The following is a 20,178-nucleotide window of genomic DNA, read 5'->3' as shown; positions in this document are numbered from 1 at the left end:
AGGCGGAGGGTTGAGAACATATGAGCAAGTTGTTCTGGAGGTCCAATCAGCGACGAGACGATGGCGCTGCCATCAATGAGCGATGTCTGGACCGGGCTGGTCTACGACTACCTGGTAAGGCTGGCAACGATATCTCACATGCCAGGTGTGCTACAGTCCAGCAATTTGGTGCCGATTGAGGTGCAGATGGCATGGGTGCTCAAAGGAACGTAATCCCAAGACAGTATCATCTAGGGTTGATTCTAGACCTTCATGGTCCAGGGACGAGGACAGCGGAATACCGAAGTGAAAGCTCTTTCGCTAATTGGATGATCAGGTTCAAGGCCCGCTGCCCTTCGTTAACCTTGTGCTCTGGAGCGTGCAGTGGCAGAAATGCGTAGACTGTGCAGGAATGGAACCACACTAGGTACCTTAATCGCAGCTTCTAAACCTGTTCTATCTCAGGGTGTAGTTTGTAACACAGCAATCCTGGTCGACACAATGCTTCGGCAATATACTCTCGTTCCTATTGCCTACACTGACCCCAATTAATATCAGCCTCCTGGAACGATGAGTATGAACAGCGATAGAATCCGTGCATTGATATTATCCAAGAGTCAGCGCGATCTCCACGAGCACTGCCCGAGCACACCATGAAATCATGAATGTTGAATTCGTCGACATCTCAACACACCGCTATGTGCGATCATTTGAGATTTTCCTTAAAAGGCTGTGGACTTGCGCTCATCATGGCATCGAAAATAAGAAAAGAAACATCCACATCCACATCCACATTGAAGATCCGCACCCGCAACACAGACTTCAAAATCAAACAACCACTAGCTTCCGACCACCGGGAAAATATCGCCATGTGTCAAGTCACTACCCGGGAAGTTCATTGCGAAACATGCGGCGAGGTGTTCAAGACTGAGGATTACATCATTGAATGTCAATTCGTAAGGTCGAAAGGGACACAGTGTAGCGGTCGCGGCTTCGTCAGCAGCATGGGTACCTCGAGGCCCATTTTCAGCATGATCAAGAAGTGTAAGTGTGACAAAAGTCTCATGGGTAAGCTACGCGGAAAGTTCACTGGAAAGTAATGAGCTACCCAGGGTGGATCAACTGACACAGGCTTCACATCTTGCAGGCAAGAAGGGACGCATCTTCCAGTCTCAGAATGGTGCCGAGAATCTAGTACAGTTATGTTCTTTGGTAAGATCGAGGTATTGTAGGTCACTAGGGGACCTGTAGCAGCAAAAGGAAAAAAAAAAAAAAAGGATTTGGCTATGGCCTTCCTGCTTACCTATCTCTCAGACCTCTGACCTTTGTGATCTTAAATGTAGGTGAGCTTTTCCATAACCATGGGTACATATACTGGAGACTTTTACCACAAGAAGTATAGTCTGCTTCTCTTTCCGTGCTCTTAGCTCCATAGACCTCGCGGCACGCTTTGAATCTCCAACATGTTCTCATATGGCAGCATTGGACGTTGGGCCACAAGCCTCTTTCATATCCCTGGAGAATCAAAAGAACAGAAATCGTTGTTCCTTCTCAATCGTAGTGCTTCCCGATCTGGCGGTTCAGATATGGGTTCTTGCTCATGTCGTAGGAAATACCCCTTACAGCCCACCCAGCCCAACACCTCGGACCATCAAAATTTGATATATGCCCGACTTGCAAAATAGCCCGTGACTTCTGCACATCACAAAGAGAGTCTGTCACCAAGAGAAGAATTTCAAGAATGAGCTTCTTTCCAGATTTCACCTTTCTTGCCAAAGTTGTTTTGCCTGTAACTATGGAAATTGTGGGCTCCTCGTGATTGATGTCATCCGAGACCACCACGTCAGCACGTGGGCCTCAGACCCATTTCACGATCATCCGAACACAAGACCTGGGGAAAACTGTGGGAGTTGCAATCTTTGTGGGAAACCTAGACCATTCATACGCAAGCCAACCGCCCAGAATTCAGGTCAACGAAGCTTAGCTTTTGCATTGTTCGGTAGGTCTTCTCCGCTTCCCCGTAATATTTCGACTACACTTGAAATCGACGATGGACGAGACTGTCGGTTGTTTGATGACTTGGCTCGATTCGCCACGTCTCGGACCTGCAATGCCTTAAGTGACAGTCTGAAGTTCAATGCCTGGGCCCTGACATCTAAAATTAATGTCTTTCGGCGTTGAATGGTTATTGACTCCTTCCGAAAACATTGCTAACTTCAACCAAGCGAGTGTAGTGTTTGCTTGATGCGTACTAGCCTTGACTGAGCAGCAAAGTCGGTCGCTGACCGCAAAGTGCTTGTGTAGTTGAACACGGACATTGCTTTGTCTCTGCAGGAAATCACTGGTCCTTCTACCGTTGCGTCGATATTACGGCGAGGAGCCAGGAAAGCGGTGCTATGAAACGGTAGTCGCGCTCTTGGCCCTTCGGCTCAAAGGACGTGGGAAGATGTACAAATGTGGAATGACCAGCTCATGAAAGCCGGTCGCTCTTCGTCTCGGGCCGGTTGAACACTGAACAAGTTTCCTGCTGTCTCATCCTTTGAGGGGTTTTCGCACGCTGTCACTGCACGCCGGAACTCCGATCTTGTGCGGCCTCTCGATCTGTGGCAGGTTGGCTGGAGTCGGACTTGCTTCCGACCGACGCAAATCTCCACGACCCTGAGGTGAACGGCACTACCGAGGAGATGGCAAATCTCTCAGGTGCTCAGGGATCGAACCGGGCGCAGAAGCCAAGGCCTTTTTCTGGGCATCATTCATCTCTGCCTCCAAGGTGCGGGCGCGTGGGTTTCGCTAGGCGGTCTGAGATCTTATGGTCCACATATTGCGTGAAAACCTGCACAGACCAAAGCAGACGGCAGGTGAACGGTTGATGATGTCGGGACAGTTTAAACGCTAGAAGGTTTGTTCAGCCTCAAGGAATCCCTCGAAAGGTTCTCATGGGCCCCCACGGTGACGTCGATCTCCACAGGTCCACTTCACGGTGCCTTACGATCAGAGTTTTAACCCCTTTCAACCAGCGACAGCGTCGATCTTTACCCACCACGAACGAAGACGGCCGGCAGAGGCTTCAAGTACCAGGCGAACCTCACCTCACTAAACCAACTTGCCAAGGCCGCCAACCTGGCATCATATGCAGGCACGCGGCTGCCGAAGTGGTCCCTGATGGATCTGCCACATGAATCCCTCTGGGATGATAGGATCTATCCGTGCCGTGCCAGCATTAATGCCGCCGCGGCGCCTTATCCCAAGCCGAAGAGGTTCCACCCAGACGTCATTGCGTACCAATAGTGGTTGTCCAGTCAGGCCGTCGTTTCTGGCGACTGGAGACACGAAAATAAAACACTGGACCTTGTGATAAGATACCATGAGAGCCTTCATCGCGAGCGCCTCCACCGTGTGTCCCACTGGCTCCAGAATTTCTGTACACAACGGTGATATCTCAAGGCTGAGTCGTTGAAAGGCTGACGAGTGGTCCGCTTCAGGGGTCCGCAATAGCATCTGGAGGGACCAGTTCGTACCCACCTTCAGGTCCACGTAGCATAGTCGGGTTTGACTCGGGCGGCATTTCATGTTGATGTGAGCTCGGCTGTGACAGATCATGGTCGAGAAATCAGCGCAATGTGGGAGCAGTCGGCAAACGCGGCGAGTATCGAGAGAAGATTGCGAAGGATAGCAAATTCGTTCATCAGGTTTTGTACTTAAGGCTTCTCTGCCAGCCCTGAAATGGGTTTGTTTTTATCTCCATTCCCCTTTCACATAACCAAACAGTTTCCTACATATTATCTTGATACCCAACTCGACAAGAGAGACCTTTATTCAAGCGTTGAACATTTGAACCATACAACCCAAACCTCCCGCCAACAACCACAACAATGGCTCCTTCCGCTATCACGCCCCCTGCTACCACTCCCTCCAGCCCAACTGGCAAGTGGGAGCGTCCTATCCCTACTAAGAAGGGCTCCGTCTGCTCTGTTCACTCCATCGAGCTGAACGACGGAAACTTCATCCCCGCGGTCGCTCTCGGCGTGTATAAGGCTCCTAATGGTCAGGAGACCGAGGATGCCGTCACTGCCGCTCTCGATGCCGGCTATCGTCACATCGACTCTGCCGCCCGCTATGCCAACGAAGAGGCTTGCGGCCGTGCCATTCGCCGCTGGCTCGAGCGTACTGGCACTCCCCGTGAGGAGGTCTTTGTCTGCTCCAAGCTCTGGGACGCCGACCACGGCTACGAGGCTACCTTTGAGGCTCTCTGCACCTCCCTTGACAAGTTTGGCCTCGACTATCTCGACCTCTACCTCCTCCACTCCCCCGCCGACGACGACGAGAAGCGCCTCGCTTCGTGGCGTGCTCTCGAGACCGCCCAGCGCCTGGGCAAGGTCAAGTCCATCGGCGTCTCCAACTTTGGCGTCGCACACATGCAGGACCTCCTCGAGAAGGCTCGCGTCGTCCCCGCCGTCAACCAGGTAGAGGTTCACCCCTTCTGCCAGCGCGAGGAGCTCGTCAAGCTCTGCGCCGACCAGGGCATCAAGATTGAGGCCTACTCCCCGCTGGCTCGGGGCAACAAGCTCGAGGACCCTACCATCAACGCCATTGCCAAGAAGTACGGCCAGACCCCCGCCCAGATCCTCCTCAACTGGAACGCCGCCCGCGGCAACATTGTCCTACCCAAGAGCTTGACCGCCTCGCGCATCCAGAGCAACCTCGAGTCCTTTGAGTTTACGCTCGCGCAGGAGGACATTGAGACCATCAACGCTCTCGGCAAGGAGAACTACGTCACCGGCAGCATGCACAAGTCCGCCGACTAAAGTGGTCGCCCTCAAGGCTTGAAGCTTTCTTATCGCACCCACGCGTCCATCTGCCTGATAGTTCCCAGGCGGCAAAGCGCGAGTCTACATACCAGGATCTAGCTGGGTGGGATCTGATATCAACCAGAACAGGCATCGAAAGCATCGAAAGAGGTGCATCGCGCTGCCGCGATGAAAGACTGCGGCGCCGCCCAAGACTTTACTGGGCTTTTGGATTGGCATCGCGTCTCTGAGCACTTTTGTCGCTCAAGATCGCGCATTTTAACGCATTATGACCACATACTCTGGAGTATCAAGAATAGTATAGAATGAATATTTGATCATGAACAACCTCTCTCTTCACCGCCTTCATATGTGACCCTCTCGATGTAGACTTATGATTATCCCCTCATCTTCAGAGCTTGTGAGTCCGAATTCAGGTTTCTTGGAGGGCGCGTCTGGCGATGATGACAATCACATGCATGCCGGATTGGAGCCATGTCCCACTTCTGATACTCAAGCTGTAGGCGCTAGCTTCCCTGACGAGGCAAATTCAAGGATGACAATGTAACATTATCTGCTACCGTTTCAAGAATAACCTGGGTCTGATTGGGATGCTTGGGTAACGCTAGGAACCACTTTGGATCTGCAGCAACTGCCTGTTTAGTGTGGGCCTCCCGGTCCGATACGGGCGACCGGCACGTCGTGCGCAATCCGAGAATGCCCGACAAGTATATAGTTGCTGACTCTGTTTCATGTTTTGATCGGCTGAGACCCATTTTGTACTAATTAGCTAATAGCGGCATGAGGAAACGGTAGTGTGACGGCCGTCGGAGTGGAAATAATATTCACAGAGGTATTTGGACAGGAGAGCAGTGAGCCATTGGCGAGACATGAGCAGCCCATCTACTGGGAGGCTGGAAAGGGCCCGACAGTGGGAAAACCAGGAATGAATCGCCGGCAGCTTCAGGAGCGACAACTTAGATCCCCTGGTTCCTATCTCTGGCTAGACCTGGCAGAGCAATGTGACGAGTGGTATGAAGAGCCGAACCTATAGGGTGGTACATGTAAAATCTTCAATTTGATGCAGTGGATGAGCAGAGACACAGTTCATGAAGCCTTGTTTTGAAATCTTACGCAACAAGTGGGGCGTCCAAACAATAGCTCAAGGATATGAGCTGGTAACTAGTCACCAATTTGATATTGTGCCGCAGACATACTACGCTAACTCAAACAGCAGCATATGAATCGTTTGTATAGATACAAAAGTAAGCTGTGCCAACTTCCAAATCCCCGTAGGACGTGGATCTGAGTTTGGAGTGAGCATACGAGTTTTTTGATAAAAACGACTTGGGCACGGTGGTCTACAAAGTAGGACAGTGAGCCAACATGTCAGTGTCAAGAACATCTAGGAGCTTGCTTCATCTAGAGCATGTTTCTTCAACTTGAACTTTGTAACACACTGTCTCGAGTATTAGCCGGAACTGCTCAGGAGCATCTGCATCCGAAGACGTGCACCACGTGCCGACCACATTGCTGATAAGCGTCATGCCGATATGACGACAGTTTTTCAAGCTCCCTCACTCTGAAGTGCTCCAATCACATCAAGATATGTAATGGACTGGCTCTCTCTGTGGCACCCACTAAAAATCACCTCCGACTGAAAGTTCATTGGTGCGACGGATCACTATTTCTGATAATGGTGCTTAATTTAAGTCTTGCCTTGTTTCTATTATAACGAGGACGTTGCGCCTTACGATACTAATCGCCTGGGTTTATGGCATAGACTTCTATCAAATACTAAGCCTTACTCCTATAGTAGCACTTCTGTCCGTTTAGAACCTTGGCAGGTCGTAACATACACATGGCTAAAAGGCCTAATGGGAACCAGAATATATGGAAGATAGACAATTGTGCTCTGCTACTTCAATCTCATCATCATTGAGGGACACTCCTGGCGTTGGGGACACCAAACTTAGGGCTGAAAACAGACCTCAAGGACGAATTATATTGCCCGCTTTTCAACGGGATATCCTGACGTTGGAGGTATAACTTTTCTCCTAAGCCCGTCGGCTAACTGAGATGACGCGCCTGCTAGGTTTCTTCTATATCCTTGATAACCTGAAAAATCCAATCATGGCTGGTCCCGATCGTGTGACGCACATGGCGTACCACCAACCTGCTCCGGTCGCCTACCCACCCGACCCCCTCAAGCTGGCCGATTGGTATTCCGAAGCACGCAAACAACGTCAACGCAACTGGATTCTGTGCCTGAAAGAGCCTGGTGTACTCTTTTGAAACCTTCTACAGCCAAGGAAAATAGTCGCTGATCAGTGGCTGTTGTCCGTAAACCAGACCGAAGCATCGTACATGAAAGAGCGAAGCTCCTTGAAATTTGAGCTCGACAAAACTTATCTTTGCCTGACTCTAATGCCAGGAAGCATCGCATTTCGTAGATTCGAATGAACTGAGGCAGTGTTGTCCTAGCAATCTCGCACCACGCAATCAACATGATTGAAAGCAAAAACGAGTTGATCTATGCCAGGAGGGTGACAGAGTTGGACGATCGAAAGGCGCGGAGAAGCCATCGTTCGTAGGGCTATGCTGATCGCCCACTCTCCACTGCTGTTCGAGTATTCCGATGCCGGTCATCGCACCTGTCGAGCTTAGCCATTGTTATTGATTGTTTGTTGTGGACGACGATCGCAGCGGCTGGTTGTGACAGATGATGAGTGCTGTCACCAAGAACGAAGTTGATGACAAGACTTTTGCAGCCGTTGAAACAAGTCAGCCTTGCCAGCGTGTGTGACCCCACTGCCTCGAGTCCGTTCGAGGAAAGGCGAAAAGGAGCCAAGAGAGGCGAAAAGCGATGGAGCGTGGCAGGTCTGGCAACGGTGATTGGTCATGGGGAGCTGGCAGGGCAGAGGGCAGTGCTCTGGTGGTGAGACTATCTGGCCTGAAGAGGTGGCATCTGGGGGCGGCTGAATGCAAGGCAGGCGTGCGATGCGATACCGACATGAGGCTTCGGGTCCGAGAAATGATCCCTGCCTGACTGAGCCTGGTGCCGAGTATCGAGAACGAAGGCATGTCAAATGATGCCTCACCTGAGGTCGGTGCTGGCAGGGTCTGCCTCGCTGGTGGATCGAATGGATCACACCCTTCTGCCTGCACGGCCAATGGGCTGACGGGTAGATGCGGCTCGGCTGCCTAGGTACCTACCTTCCTAGGTGCCTTGGGTGCCTAGGTAGTTGCCTGAGATGGGTACATCAGTGAGCAACGGCTGATGCTCTGACAAGATGCCGACGACTGGGCATTGTCAGCACGGCGAAATTCTGAGTCTCTGCGGCAACACCGGCTTTGAATGATCGTCTCGTCTTGCTGCACTTGAGGACCCGACCTGCAGGTTGAGGCCACCCCCAGCCAAGGTTCTTGGGCCCGCTTGGCCTTCTAGAAGGCGTCTCCGGTGAAGCGAAGAAGGCACACGTGATGGCAGATTATGTTCCACGTCGGCCAGTGCGCAACTGCGCCCAGGAACCTAAGGCGCTGGTGGCGTCTGCCCCCAATCGGACGCTGTGGGAATCCCCTGGAGCCTGTCACGTAGGGGGTTCCTTAGTGGACAATGGTCTCCTCGACTGTCCCCTGTGACACAGATGCATTGCTGACACTGGAAGGAGGGGGGAGGAACGCAGGCAGGAATGAGGCAGGAACGCAGGCAGCCTCCATGTGCGCCTCCTGCCAACCACATCCAACCACACCCATCCACGTGACACCATGCCGTTGGAAAACAGACACGAACAGAAATACCGAACCATCCATCATGCCATGGCAATGCAAGGCAGACTTCCGCCCTGCTTCCCGCATCCATCTGCCGCCTGTCATTCGGTCTCTCGCCAGATGTTGCTCAGGCGAATGAGGCCCATACCTGATGGCATAGTCTCATGCAGATTGAGGCGCCACAGGCAGCCATCATGATGGTTGAGACAGCTCGATATAACAAGGGCCGTCTGCTCTCGATCAGTCTGGCATTCGAATCCTTGCATCACCTTCATCTAATCATCTCGAGCAACTTTCTATCCCTCTAGAGTTGCTAGCATATCTTGATATCTACTCACCAGGCCCGTCTGCCTCTGCCACCATCACCATAGTAAATCCAGACAACCACGTCGGCCACCTCAACTCTAGTGCCGGCCTTGCAAAAGTCCGCCAGGCTCCCTACGTTGGAGAATACGTGAAGAGTTCTGAATCTTCGTTCAAGACGTCTCGAACACTCAAATAGCTCTAGAAGCACTCTCCGACACCCCATACCCTACCACCAGTCAACACCACCACAACACCGCCATCATGTCGTACAGAATCGCAGCCCCCGATGAGTACCTTGCCATCACGGGCATGAATGTGCAGTCGGTCAAGATCACCAAGGCGACATGGCTGTGGCCCTTTCAGCGTTGCATGCGCTTCAGCGTGCAGCCTCACGACTATGCCATGAACCTGCAGGCCATGACCAAGGAGAAGCTCATCTTCCTGCTGCCCGTCGTCTTCACCGTCGGCCCAGACGTCAACGAGCGCGGCGCCAACTCGTCGGTCGAGAGCCACGGCGCCGACGGGGACGAGACGATCGAGCGCGAGGACCGCGGCGACGCCCTCACCAAGTACGCCATGCTGTTGGCCGACGCCGACGAAAACAAAAAGGCCAAGCGCAACACGGCCGCCGACAACACGCACGTCGGCAACATTGTCAAGGGCATCATCGAGGGTGAGGTGCGCGTGCTCGTGTCGTCCATGACCATGGAGGAGATTTTCACCGAGCGTGAGGTCTTCAAGCGCCGCATCTTCAAGAACATCCAGTCCGAGCTCAGCCAGTTTGGGCTCAAAATCTACAACGCCAACGTCAAGGAGCTGCGCGACGCGCCCGAGAGCAACTACTTTGAGAGCCTCTCGCGCAAGGCCCACGAGGGCGCCAGCAACCAGGCGCGCATCGACGTCGCCGAGGCTCGGCTCCGCGGCAACGTCGGCGAGGCGCGGCGCGTCGGCGAGCAGGAGCGCGAGATCGCCATGATCAACGCCGAGACGGCCGTGCAAAAGACGGAGCGCGACACGGAGCGCGCGACGGCCGAGGCCAAGTTCAGCACGGCCGAGGCGTCGCTGCACCGCGACGTCGAGATTGCGCGCGTCGAGGCCAAGCGCGCGCTCGAGGTGCGCGACGAGGACCTCAAGCGCGCCGTCGAGATCAAGCGCGCCGCCGCCGAGGTCGAGCGGCTGCGCGCCCGCGACGTCGTCAAGGCCACCATTGCCCGCGAGTCGAAGCAGCAGGACGCCGACGCGCGCGCCTACGAGATCGAGGCCGACGCCAAGGCCAACTTTGAGAAGAGCCAGCGCGAGACGGACGCGCTCGCCTACAAGACCCAGATGGACGCCGACGCCGCCATCGCCGCCGACTTTAACCGCACCACCAAGGCTGCCGACGCCGACGCCTACGCCGCCCGCACCCGCGCCGAGGCCCACCTCATCGCCACCCAGAAGGAGGCCGCCGGCATGCTCGCCATGGCCGAGGCCTACGGCAAGATGGCCGACGCCTTTGGCGGCCCCGCCGGCCTGCTGCAGTACATGATGATCGAGAAGGGCACCTACCGGGAGCTGGCCGACGCCAACGCCAGGGCCATCCACGGCCTGCAGCCCAAGATCAGCGTCTGGAACACGGGCAGCCAGGGCGCTGGCGGCGGCGGCGGCGACGCGTCGGGCACCGAGACGATGAAGAACCTCTACCAGATGCTGCCGCCCCTCATGACGACCATCAACGAGCAGACGGGCATCACCCTGCCCGAGTGGCAGTTTGGCAAGATGGCCGCCGGCACCGAGGCCGTCAAGGGGGAGGTCAAGGTCAATGGGAAGTACTAGGAGGGGGTGGCTCAGAAGGGCATTTGAGGGCTCGGGCAGAGTGGATTGTGAGCAGCAGTCGTTGTCTTTCTTTTGTTCTTGTTTTGCGATACCCCTGTACTTTAGGCTATAGACATGCCAATTTGGTTTTCTCTGCCTTTTCATGATGTGTGATCAGTCTACTATTCGCCTGGGAGCCTAGGAAAGTTCGATGACTCTCCTGCACTACTCCCTCGGCAACCCCCCAGACCACCTTGATGACGAGTTTGGCAGGATTTGAAACACATGATGAACAAATAACAACACCATTGACGACATGAAGTTTTCGCTGTTTGTCATTCACTGGCCGTCGAACGTTGTTATGGTGGAACAATTTTCAACGCCAGCATCCCTGATGTCTGGAATCTCAAAGGTAGATAGCTACTTCTGGGCTTCCTCCAATTCCTCCCCTATACTTCCACGGTATGGAATATGCTAAGAAATACGAATTGCCACCAGCAGACGGTTGGTGATCGAGATCAATCATAGCAGTGACTTGCACAGTGCCTACCGCATGAGGCATCACACTTTGCGCACAGAAGATGGCGAGCCAACAGTGCGCGGGTACCTTGCACGGTCATGTCACTGTACACACATGATCGGGTTGCGGCCACGATGAGATGCAGACAAATGTACAAAGACTTCTTAACTCGTCACGACTGAACGTCCAACTCATCACAACCCCCAAGACAATTGAAGATCTCAGAATTGACGCATCCGAGTGAGTTGTTCAGTCAATGTTCTCTGACTCTGGCCCTACGAGGTGACTGAATCCCGAGCTTCGCAATGGAAGCTGTCGCAATGGACACCGCCTTGGATTCACAACCGCAACCCGGGAGCTTGCAACCTGGTTCAGTATCGACCCCAAGCTCCTTCCTAGACGAATTCCTGAAGCTTAAGCGGCCAGACGGGCAACCAGACACCGCAGCTCGCAGCGAAGCCGTGGAGTCTCTTATCGATGCCCTGTCACCGTGGGAACGTTGGCATCTCCGCACACGGATGAACGCGTTGTCCATCGGACTAGCCCGCCTCCCCGACCTCCCCGCCGAAGTCATCGCCATGATCGGCTCGCATCTCCGCCTCAGCGACATCGCCTCGTGCCGCGCCGTCTCCCAGGCTTGGAGCCGCGCCTGGACACAGGACGAAGTCGCCAGAGACCTCCTGCGCCATTTCTACCCCGGTCTGCTGGAGACGGCCTCGGCCGCTGCGCCGCGGCGCCCCGCGCTGCGAGTCTTCGACGAGGCCTCCCGCAGGAGCCGTCGCCGTCAAGCCTTCCGCTTCACTGCGTGTCTGGCGGAGGACACGGTTGAGCTCTCGGAACCTGACATGGCGGAACGCCCGCCGGCTCTGTCGCCGGATCCAGCCCTCCACCCGGGAGGCGAGTTTCCCGTCATGCATCCCGGAGCACACGGTATGGTCTTCTATAACATCTCTGAGCGTCAAAGGGAACAGCCCAACCAGTACTGCCACGGACGGTTCCTGTGGCAGCTGGACGACTGCTGCTTCTACCTCGACAACTTTGACACGGGGTACCGGCGGCTCATATCCTGGACGGAAGGGCGGCTGCGAGGCATTGCGACGTGCAACATTGCGTTGACCTCCCATCTCGTCGTTCTGACAAATGAACGGAGGAACTTACTGTAAGGCCCCACCCACCGCGCGACGAGATGCTCGAATTGCAGAATCTCACACTGACTGATTAGCGTGGTGTATAACATGGCACTCCAGGAGTTCCGGACCGTGTCTCTACCCTCGCGACTCGATCGCTGCTATGCAGACCGTACGAGTATCGGCCTCGCCCTACATTCCGTATCGGAGATGTACCTTTGGCGATGGGACGAAGGCCTGCAAGCCCTCGAGGTAGCGCCTCCCCATCGCGCCTCTTCGGAGCCGTATGGCGAGACATGCTTCATGTTCCACCCCACGAAGCCCAAGGTTTTCTCCATCGTGACGCTCTGCAGGACGGGAGGCAATCGCTCTGGGTCGAGGAGGAAAGCCGAGTCGGTCTACAGTCTTCACCTCCACGTCAGTGACTATCACGATAGGCAACTGCTCACGACAAGGACGCACGAACGCACCAATCTGCCCAGCAGAAGCAATCCCCTAGGCCACCCGCAACAGCGACGCCCCAGAGGGTCCGTCAGAGACGAGATCCGCTGGTCATCGCAGAAGGCGTTCCATCCAATCAACACGCACGGCACGCATGCCGCGTTCGTCGACAGCCCGTCGTCCAAAGACGTTGCGCTGGTCTCCTACAACATGGTCACGCGACAGATGCATCTGGACCTCCTCGGCGACCAGCCCGCCGCGCTCTTCAAAAAGTGGCGCGACCTGGGTGGTCAAAATGGCATCGGGCTATTCGTGTTTATGCTCTGGGAGGAGAACCTCTACGTGCACCTGTGCCACAATAAGAGCGGAACCGCGGCTTTTGGTTTCGAGCCTTTCCTGCGCCACGTAGATATCAGGAGTGAGGAATGGAACGGGAAGCTAAAGTTAGCTGTTCCCTCGAGAGGGATGGCCTCCAGTATTACATCATACTTGTATGGGGACGATCGCTATCTTCTTCTCAGTCGCGAAATAGCACATTATTACGTCGTCTGGAAGTTCGACAATCTGGATGAGCCAGGCAAGGCTCCGAAGGGGTGGAACACCTGGAGTGAGATTCAACAGCGTTTGCCAGACCATCGCGCCGCCTGGGCGCTCGAACATCGGGAGACAGACGAGGAAAGCCAGACCAGCAGCATGGAGTATGACACTTAAAGGAGTCTTGAATAACCAGTCTGTATATGGAACTAAGATGGAAATTGTGTTGACACGTTTGGAGTCTAAAAAGAGTGATCAGGCCAGGAAAAAGGAAGCTGCGTTTCGCCTAGAGTTGTCAACGTTGCAAGCTGAGGCTATAGTGTCTGGCCGAGCCTGACGCCACGGCTGCTCTTCAACCCGCGTTATTGCCACTTACCGAGCCTTTAAACTTGTTGTTACGTATTCTGACCTCTCTGAGCTGACAAAAACCGAGACACATCAACAGTCTCCCCACGCTCAAAGCATCAGACGACTGGTCAGGCAACATCAAAGCTTTCGACCACGATGAAGCGCCACAAGGGATCAACAAGTCCAACCAGCACTCGCACGGTTGTACGCCTGGACAGCTGAATATTGCAACACGACCCGAGCGTGGGGTCGAAGTTCTAGAACATACGCTCCGCCCGGAATGTAGAAGAAGAGACAGACAGACATTCACGTCTTCCGTCCAATGGCAGGCCTCAGACCGCAGCACGAGACAGAGACGAGCTCACACGAGCTCGTCTCCACCCCAGTAGGGACAAGACAGCTCACAGCCGTGCCACCCGTCTTTGGTCCCCGATCCGCCCCGGCCCTAGCATGGGCTCTCCTGGGGGTTTGGGGTGTGCCTGGGTCTCACTTCGAGGTACCGAGTACGCGACGTCCGTCCCGCCGCGCAGCGTGCATAAGCCTATGAGCCTGCGGACCGGCATGCAGGCGATGGGACTCTACATACGTCGAGAGAGACATTGGGAGGGTCGGCCAGCCCGATTATTGCTCTCGCGCCTTTCCAGGTTGGGTTTTCGGGCTGTCTGAGGTTGCAGCAGGGTGATGGTTCAGGGAGTATGGGAAATTTGGCTTTCCTGGACCCCTTCCGACCAGTCAGGGGTTGGGAGTAATGGGTTAGACTCAATGTGGTGGCCAGTGTATTAATGAAGAGAATTCATCGTTTTGATATGGCGCATCATCGAGGGCTGAGTTGTGTGTTGATGACTGTTGCCGCAGGCGGTTCCTACAAACAGTGCTCACCAACGACGAGTAGAGGCGCTTGGGTCACGACGTCGAATCAGCATCCAGTAAATGGCCATGAGCTCTCGGGGTCAAGTAGATTCGTCCGGAGGATCATGATGGAATAAGGCAAAGGTGCGTCCCTGAGGCTGAGCAGTGGAAACCTCTCCAAGAATCGACCGACGAAAGGCAGTCTTGGCGATTCTGGACGATGTTAACACTGACTCTGCGTTGGGTGGATTCTTGCTCCAAGGTGGTCTTGCTCCCAAGGTGGTCCTGTCGGGGTGTGAGTATGTCCTTCGTCAATTTTCCGATGATACAGAAGCGGGTCATCCCAGCGCCAAGGATAAACTCGGAGCTACTGCAAGTCCAAGCTACGCAACGAGCGGTCCCATAGAGATCGACAAGCTCATGAACACATGCGTGCGCAGCAAACAGAACCTGTCACGAGCCAAAGCAGCTTTTTGACAAGGGAAAGGGAGAGAAGACAGAAAAAAGGTCAGCTAAACTATTTTCTCGGTCGCTCCCGACTTATGGAGAGATTGCTCTCCTTCTGGAAGGGTTGGAAATGGATCTCATCTGCCCATCACCTGTTTTTGGCCACACATGGTGGTCAGAGAGGCCAGTCTGACGAGACACGTTTATGTGAGACGTGACGTGGTTTGCCAAGATGCATTGGCTATCGGGGTAGGCCGCACCATGTCGTGTCTCGGGGACCCTGGTCGTGTGTCCACCCGTGTCGTTCGGGGAGGGTCGACAAACCGGCCGGCCGTTGCCACCATTTGAACCAGCAGCGGAGGTTAATTATGCGAGCGATGCATTGGTAGAATTGTCTGCTCACTGCTTTTGGAAATCATACTTCAGTCAACCCACCAGACCATTGATTCAAAGGCCGCTTGAGCTTGAGGAGAAAGCCAACGAGCCGCGTAGGCCGAGGGACCCCCCACGTGGTCGTTACTTTCGTGTCGTATGCTTGGTTGAGGGTCGGTGTTCGGACGTGGGCGCATGGCGGCGAGGCCCCTCTTCTCCCTCGGGTGTACAAAGCTCATGGCGAGGAAAAGGTCTAGGTCGAACCTTGGAGGGACGGGGCCAGAGACGCGCAGGATAACAGGATAAGGTTGATAGGAGCTGATGATTGGAGCATGGCTGTCGAGAAGCTGTCGCCACGCGCGGTGGTCATACCGAAAGGGGTAAGGGTCGACAGGTATGATGTGTGGGATTGGGCAGAATCGAGTCGATGATGGATGACGGGAGTATCTGAGCTTGATGCATTTGGGACAATGTTCAAGGGGGGGAAGGAGGGGAACTGGTAGGAAACCATGGCAGTGTCCAGCGTGAGAAGTGAGAAGTCGAAGGGGGTGAAGTCGTCGTAGAGAGGCCCCACCACGTGGGCGATTCAGCAATTATGATTGGGGCACGAGATCTGGGGATCTGATCAACAAGCCAATCGAGTGATCCAGGTCGACCACGTTTCGACTTGAGCTCGTCTTGGCCTCCGCAACTGCCACCGTTCCCACGCGCCAAGGCCTTTCCCTCTGGTTCCTAACCTCCTAACCTCCACTCCTCCACTCCTCCAGCATCCACCCCTCCCCTCCTCCCCTCCTCCCGCCTCCCAGAGCCCACCAACGGCACAACCTCAGCACCCGCAGCTGGGCCGGACTATGCTTCTGCACTCGCCAGTCCATGGAGGCCATGCAGGCTGTCCCATGAAAAATACTTCGGCGATGCGATGGATCGAGCAGGAGCACGAGCAGGAGCACGAGCTAGCCCTGGCTCCGCTCAAACGCCAATCCAATGCGCAGCAGAAGCCCAAGGGCGTGCCTCCCGCCTGCCTGGTCTGCCGAAGCCCTGGGCTTCGCTTGTCCCGCCAGCTTCGATCATATAAAGATGATCCCTCCAATCTTGGCCGCCTTCTCAGATCTCTTGGTCTTCACTTGGCACACTCCAACCCAGTCAATCAGTCGCAACCTCGACACCACGACCTCTGCAGAGATCTCTGGGCATTTCTCGGCAGCCCTCCTTGGCTCTTCCTCTTGACCACACCACGAGGCCTTTGACAACCCGCCCGCCATTGACTTGATCAACCAAGTACAAGATCACCGCCAACATGGTTCTTCACGAGTACACCTACGTCTTCGCCATCGGCACGTGCTTCGCCCTGCTCGAGGCCTACAACAACGGTGCCAGTAAGTGAAACCTGCCTGCTGTGTGCACGTGTGCACGTGTGCACAGCAGCTGTGCCATCCAAACAAGGCAGAGCGCTAACGAGCCGCTCTCAAGACGATGTTGCCAACGCTTGGGCGACCTCCGTGTCGTCCCGTTCCGTTACCTACCGCCAGGCCATGCTCCTGTGTCTTGTCTTTGAGATGACCGGTGCCTTGGCAGTTGGCGCCCGCACTGCCTCGACCATCAAGAACGGTATCATCCCCATCGAGGCCTTCGACGGCAACGCTGGCGTTCAGCTGCTCGCCTTTGCCTGCGCCTCGGCCGGTGCCGCCATCTGGGTCATGTGGTGCACGCGCAACTCAGCTCACGTTTCGTCCACCTACTCCCTCGTCTCGTCCATTGCCGGTGTCGGTGTCGCTGCTGTCGGTGCGAGCAACGTCGAGTGGGGATGGAGCGGCGGTTCTGGCCTCGGTGCCATTTTCGCCGGTCTCGCCATGGCCCCCGCCATCTCCGCCCTCTTCGCTGCCACCATCTTCATGCTGGTTAAGCTGACTGTCCACCTCCGCACCAACCCCGTGCCCTGGGCCGTCTGGACCTCTCCCTTCTTCTTCCTCATCGCCGGTACCGTCTGTACGCTGTCGATCGTTTACAAGGGCTCTCCCCGTCTCGGCCTCGCCAAGAAGCCCCCTTCGTTCATTGCCGGTGTCTCGCTCGGCACTGGTTTCGCTCTGGCTCTCCTTTCTGCCCTCTTCTTCGTTCCCTATGTCCACGCCAAGGTTATCAAGAAGGACAACACCCTTCGCTGGTACAACGTCTTCCAGGGCCCCCTCCTCTTCCGGCGCCCGGCCCCTGCCGGTGCTGAGTTCGCCGATGTTCCCGACTACGCTGTCATGAAGCACGGTGGTGAGGACGATGATGAGGAGAACCAGGACGGTCCCGAGCAGGGCATCAAGGGCGATGTCATCAACGACAAGTCTAGCGCCAACGACAAGTCCAGTGCCGACGACATCACCGCCTCCATCCCCGCCGAGAAGCACCAGGCTGTCGCCCGCGACAACGAGAAGGCCCTCATGTACAACGAGACGCCTCAGGAAGCCTACAAGCGCCTCTTGAAGCGTGCTCGCGAGCGCCACCACGCCTCCCTTCGCAAGCAGCGCGGTCCCCTCGGCTGGGCCATGCGTCTTCTCCACAACAACCCCATGGGCGCCGGTTCCGTCTACGAGCTCCACAACCTCAAGGCCATCTGCGTCCGTCTGCCCGCTCAGGTCGTTGTCGCCCTCACCTACGGTATCAGCTACGACATCCACAAGGCCCAGGTCGGTGTCCTCGGCACCCCTGAGGGTCGCCGCATGGACCGCGTCTACAAGCACGCTCCCAAGTACGCCAACGAGGTCGAGCACCTGTACTCCTTCGTCCAAGTTATCACGGCCTGTACCGCCTCTTTCGCTCACGGTGCCAACGACGTCGGCAACGCCGTCGGTGTCTGGGCCGGCATGTACGCTGCCTGGAGCACCGGCAGGACCGCCGCTTCCAAGGAGCCTGTTCCCCTGTGGCAGATTGCCGTCGTGGCTCTCACCATTTGCCTCGGTTTCATCACCTACGGTTACAACATCATGAAGGGTAAGCTTCTCAACATTCCTCGCTTTGAGTCTCATTACTAACGCACAATGCAGTCATGGGCAACAAGATCACCTACCACTCCCCCTCGCGTGGCTCCTCCATGGAGATGGGCGCCGCCATCACCATCCTTATCTTCTCCCAGTACTCTCTGCCCGTCTCCACCTCCATGTGCATCACCGGCGCCACCGTCGGCGTCGGTCTGTGCAACGGCACCTTCAAGGCCGTCAACTGGCAGCGTGTTGGCCTCCTCATGTTCTCCTGGATCATGACCATCCCCATCGCCGGCGCCATCGGCGGTCTCCTCATGGCTCTTGCGGTGAACACACCCAGCTTTGCTTAGGTTAGATGGTGTAGGGATTTGGGATCATGGTGCATAGATGTTTAATTGGTGTCTTCTTTACTTAGATTGTGATATCCAGAGCGCGCTGAATAAAAATACTCGCTCATTCTACACTGCATTGCTTGAGTAAATCATGTGCTTTTGATCTCTACCAAAGAGACGGTATCGTCACAATGAGTATGGGCTCGGTTGGTTTTTCAACCGAACTCTTGAAACAAACAAAACAATAGATCAAGCCACCCACGACAGCCTCGCTTTAATTCCAGTTGTGAGCATGAAGAACGACTCGAGATGGGATCCTGAAATGCTCACCAGCAGCCCTGCCTCGGCTTAGTCACCACAACCCGGACGGCGCTGGCCTCAGCTCGGCACCCCACTCCCCATCCGCGAGCTACCTTCCATGCATGAACACGGCCTGCATCTTCTGCTTCTACCGAGAGTCGCAGCCTCGAATCCGGCAGCTTGGGTGCTGCTGCTGCTGCTTAGAGACGCACATCAGCCGGGTACGACAACCAAAACACCCCGCCAAGCGAGCGGAGATCCCGCTGGGTCGAGAGCCTGCCGTTGTACCTCGTCTTGCGCGGTGTGAGAGACCAGAGGGTGGGGGCGAGGGGGGCGTGGATGTACGAAGGTTAGTATGGACCAATGGCGGGAGCACGTGCTGTCGTGAAAGGGATAGACGGACGGAGGACTTTGTTCTGGTCTGTCAGAACGGGCAGCCGGTCGCGCCGTTGGGGATTTGTTGGAATTCATGAGAAAAAGCTAGTTTAAGGGGTAATGGTTTCCGTGCATGTCTCGTAAGTCAGATGATGGTGGAATGGAGGCTGCCCGCCCCCTTGGGCTGCCGAAGCTCGTCTGCAGAGCCCACCACGACGTCCCGGAGTGGTTTTGGAGCTGGAGATGGAAACTTGTATGCTCTGTGGCGGCCCTGTGCCATGGTGCTCGTTAAGAGTGTATAGACTGGTTGAGCTCGGGAGTTGTGCTTCGATATTTTGAAGTCATTGCATGAGGATCGTGGGGAAACGGGCAGAAACTTATGCGTGACCCCTAAAGTATATGACCGGCCGTAATGCAATAAGGTAGCACCCTCGAACGCGAAGCCGAAACGAGCAGATGTTGGTTGCCCTGACCTTGCTCTCGGCTGCTTATGTGTGAAGAGTTATATGAGCTCTCCCGGTTCGTTCTCGTTCGAGCCCCTGTTTCCGTGCTTGACAGGTTGGCAAATTTGTCATTTGTTGCGAGATGGTCTGTTGTCGTGCAGGCTGGTGGTTGTGCTGGCTGGCAAGATGCTGACCCCTGGTGAAAATTTCCCAAAATCAGGTCTTCATCCTTCTTTTCGTTGTTTTCTGCATTATTTATGGACATGGTGAGCCCGAGTTGGTCGGACAATGGTTCTGCTGTCACGTCTATCTTCGGGAGACAACACGTGTGGCAGCAAACCCCCCTCCATCGTGCGCATCAAATTGCTGACTGGCCTTCTCTACTAGATTGCCGTTCAATTTCCCGTCCAAAGGACACAAAACACTTGATCCATCGTCTTTCAAATATAACAACCCGAAAGTAAACAGCGAAACAACATGTTACACC

General features: G+C 55.2%; 5 protein-coding genes across 5 annotated transcripts; 4 read left to right on the top strand and 1 right to left on the bottom strand.

Moving 5' to 3' along the window:
* Nucleotides 1-3,851: 3,851 nt before the first annotated feature.
* VDAG_07587 (2,5-diketo-D-gluconic acid reductase A) lies at nucleotides 3,852-4,784 on the top strand (the record flags this gene model as incomplete). The annotated part of the gene is made up of 1 exon (XM_009656492.1): nucleotides 3,852-4,784. One exon carries the CDS (start codon nucleotides 3,852-3,854, stop codon nucleotides 4,782-4,784), a length of 933 nt encoding a protein of 310 aa, XP_009654787.1.
* A 1,957-nt stretch (nucleotides 4,785-6,741) lies between these two features.
* VDAG_07586 (uncharacterized protein) lies at nucleotides 6,742-7,279 on the bottom strand. The gene has a single exon (XM_009656491.1). It carries the CDS (start codon nucleotides 7,273-7,275, stop codon nucleotides 6,973-6,975), a length of 303 nt encoding a protein of 100 aa, XP_009654786.1. The 5' UTR covers nucleotides 7,276-7,279; the 3' UTR covers nucleotides 6,742-6,972.
* A 1,825-nt stretch (nucleotides 7,280-9,104) lies between these two features.
* VDAG_07585 (flotillin domain-containing protein) lies at nucleotides 9,105-10,658 on the top strand (the record flags this gene model as incomplete). The annotated part of the gene is made up of 1 exon (XM_009656490.1): nucleotides 9,105-10,658. One exon carries the CDS (start codon nucleotides 9,105-9,107, stop codon nucleotides 10,656-10,658), a length of 1,554 nt encoding a protein of 517 aa, XP_009654785.1.
* An 804-nt stretch (nucleotides 10,659-11,462) lies between these two features.
* Nucleotides 11,463-13,436, top strand: VDAG_07584 (uncharacterized protein; the record flags this gene model as incomplete). The annotated part of the gene is made up of 2 exons (XM_009656489.1): nucleotides 11,463-12,316; nucleotides 12,380-13,436. 2 exons carry the CDS (start codon nucleotides 11,463-11,465, stop codon nucleotides 13,434-13,436), a joined length of 1,911 nt encoding a protein of 636 aa, XP_009654784.1.
* Nucleotides 13,437-16,572: 3,136 nt separating this feature from the next.
* VDAG_07583 (phosphate-repressible phosphate permease) lies at nucleotides 16,573-18,591 on the top strand (the record flags this gene model as incomplete). Its single annotated transcript, XM_009656488.1, has 3 exons — nucleotides 16,573-16,645; nucleotides 16,746-18,251; nucleotides 18,305-18,591. 3 exons carry the CDS (start codon nucleotides 16,573-16,575, stop codon nucleotides 18,589-18,591), a joined length of 1,866 nt encoding a protein of 621 aa, XP_009654783.1.
* Nucleotides 18,592-20,178: the final 1,587 nt, after the last annotated feature.

The sequence above is a fragment of the Verticillium dahliae genome, genomic scaffold (assembly GCF_000150675.1).
Source record: "Verticillium dahliae VdLs.17 supercont1.17 genomic scaffold, whole genome shotgun sequence".
NCBI classification, from domain to species: Eukaryota; Fungi; Ascomycota; class Sordariomycetes; order Glomerellales; family Plectosphaerellaceae; genus Verticillium; species Verticillium dahliae.
Note: the sequence above shows the minus strand (reverse complement) of the source record. Positions and strands in the feature narration are given on the sequence as shown.

Bases quoted from the DNA above. Each gene is read 5' to 3' on its own strand.
- VDAG_07586 (XM_009656491.1), bottom strand. From the start codon at position 7,275: ATGTTGATTGCGTGGTGCGAGATTGCTAGGACAACACTGCCTCAGTTC.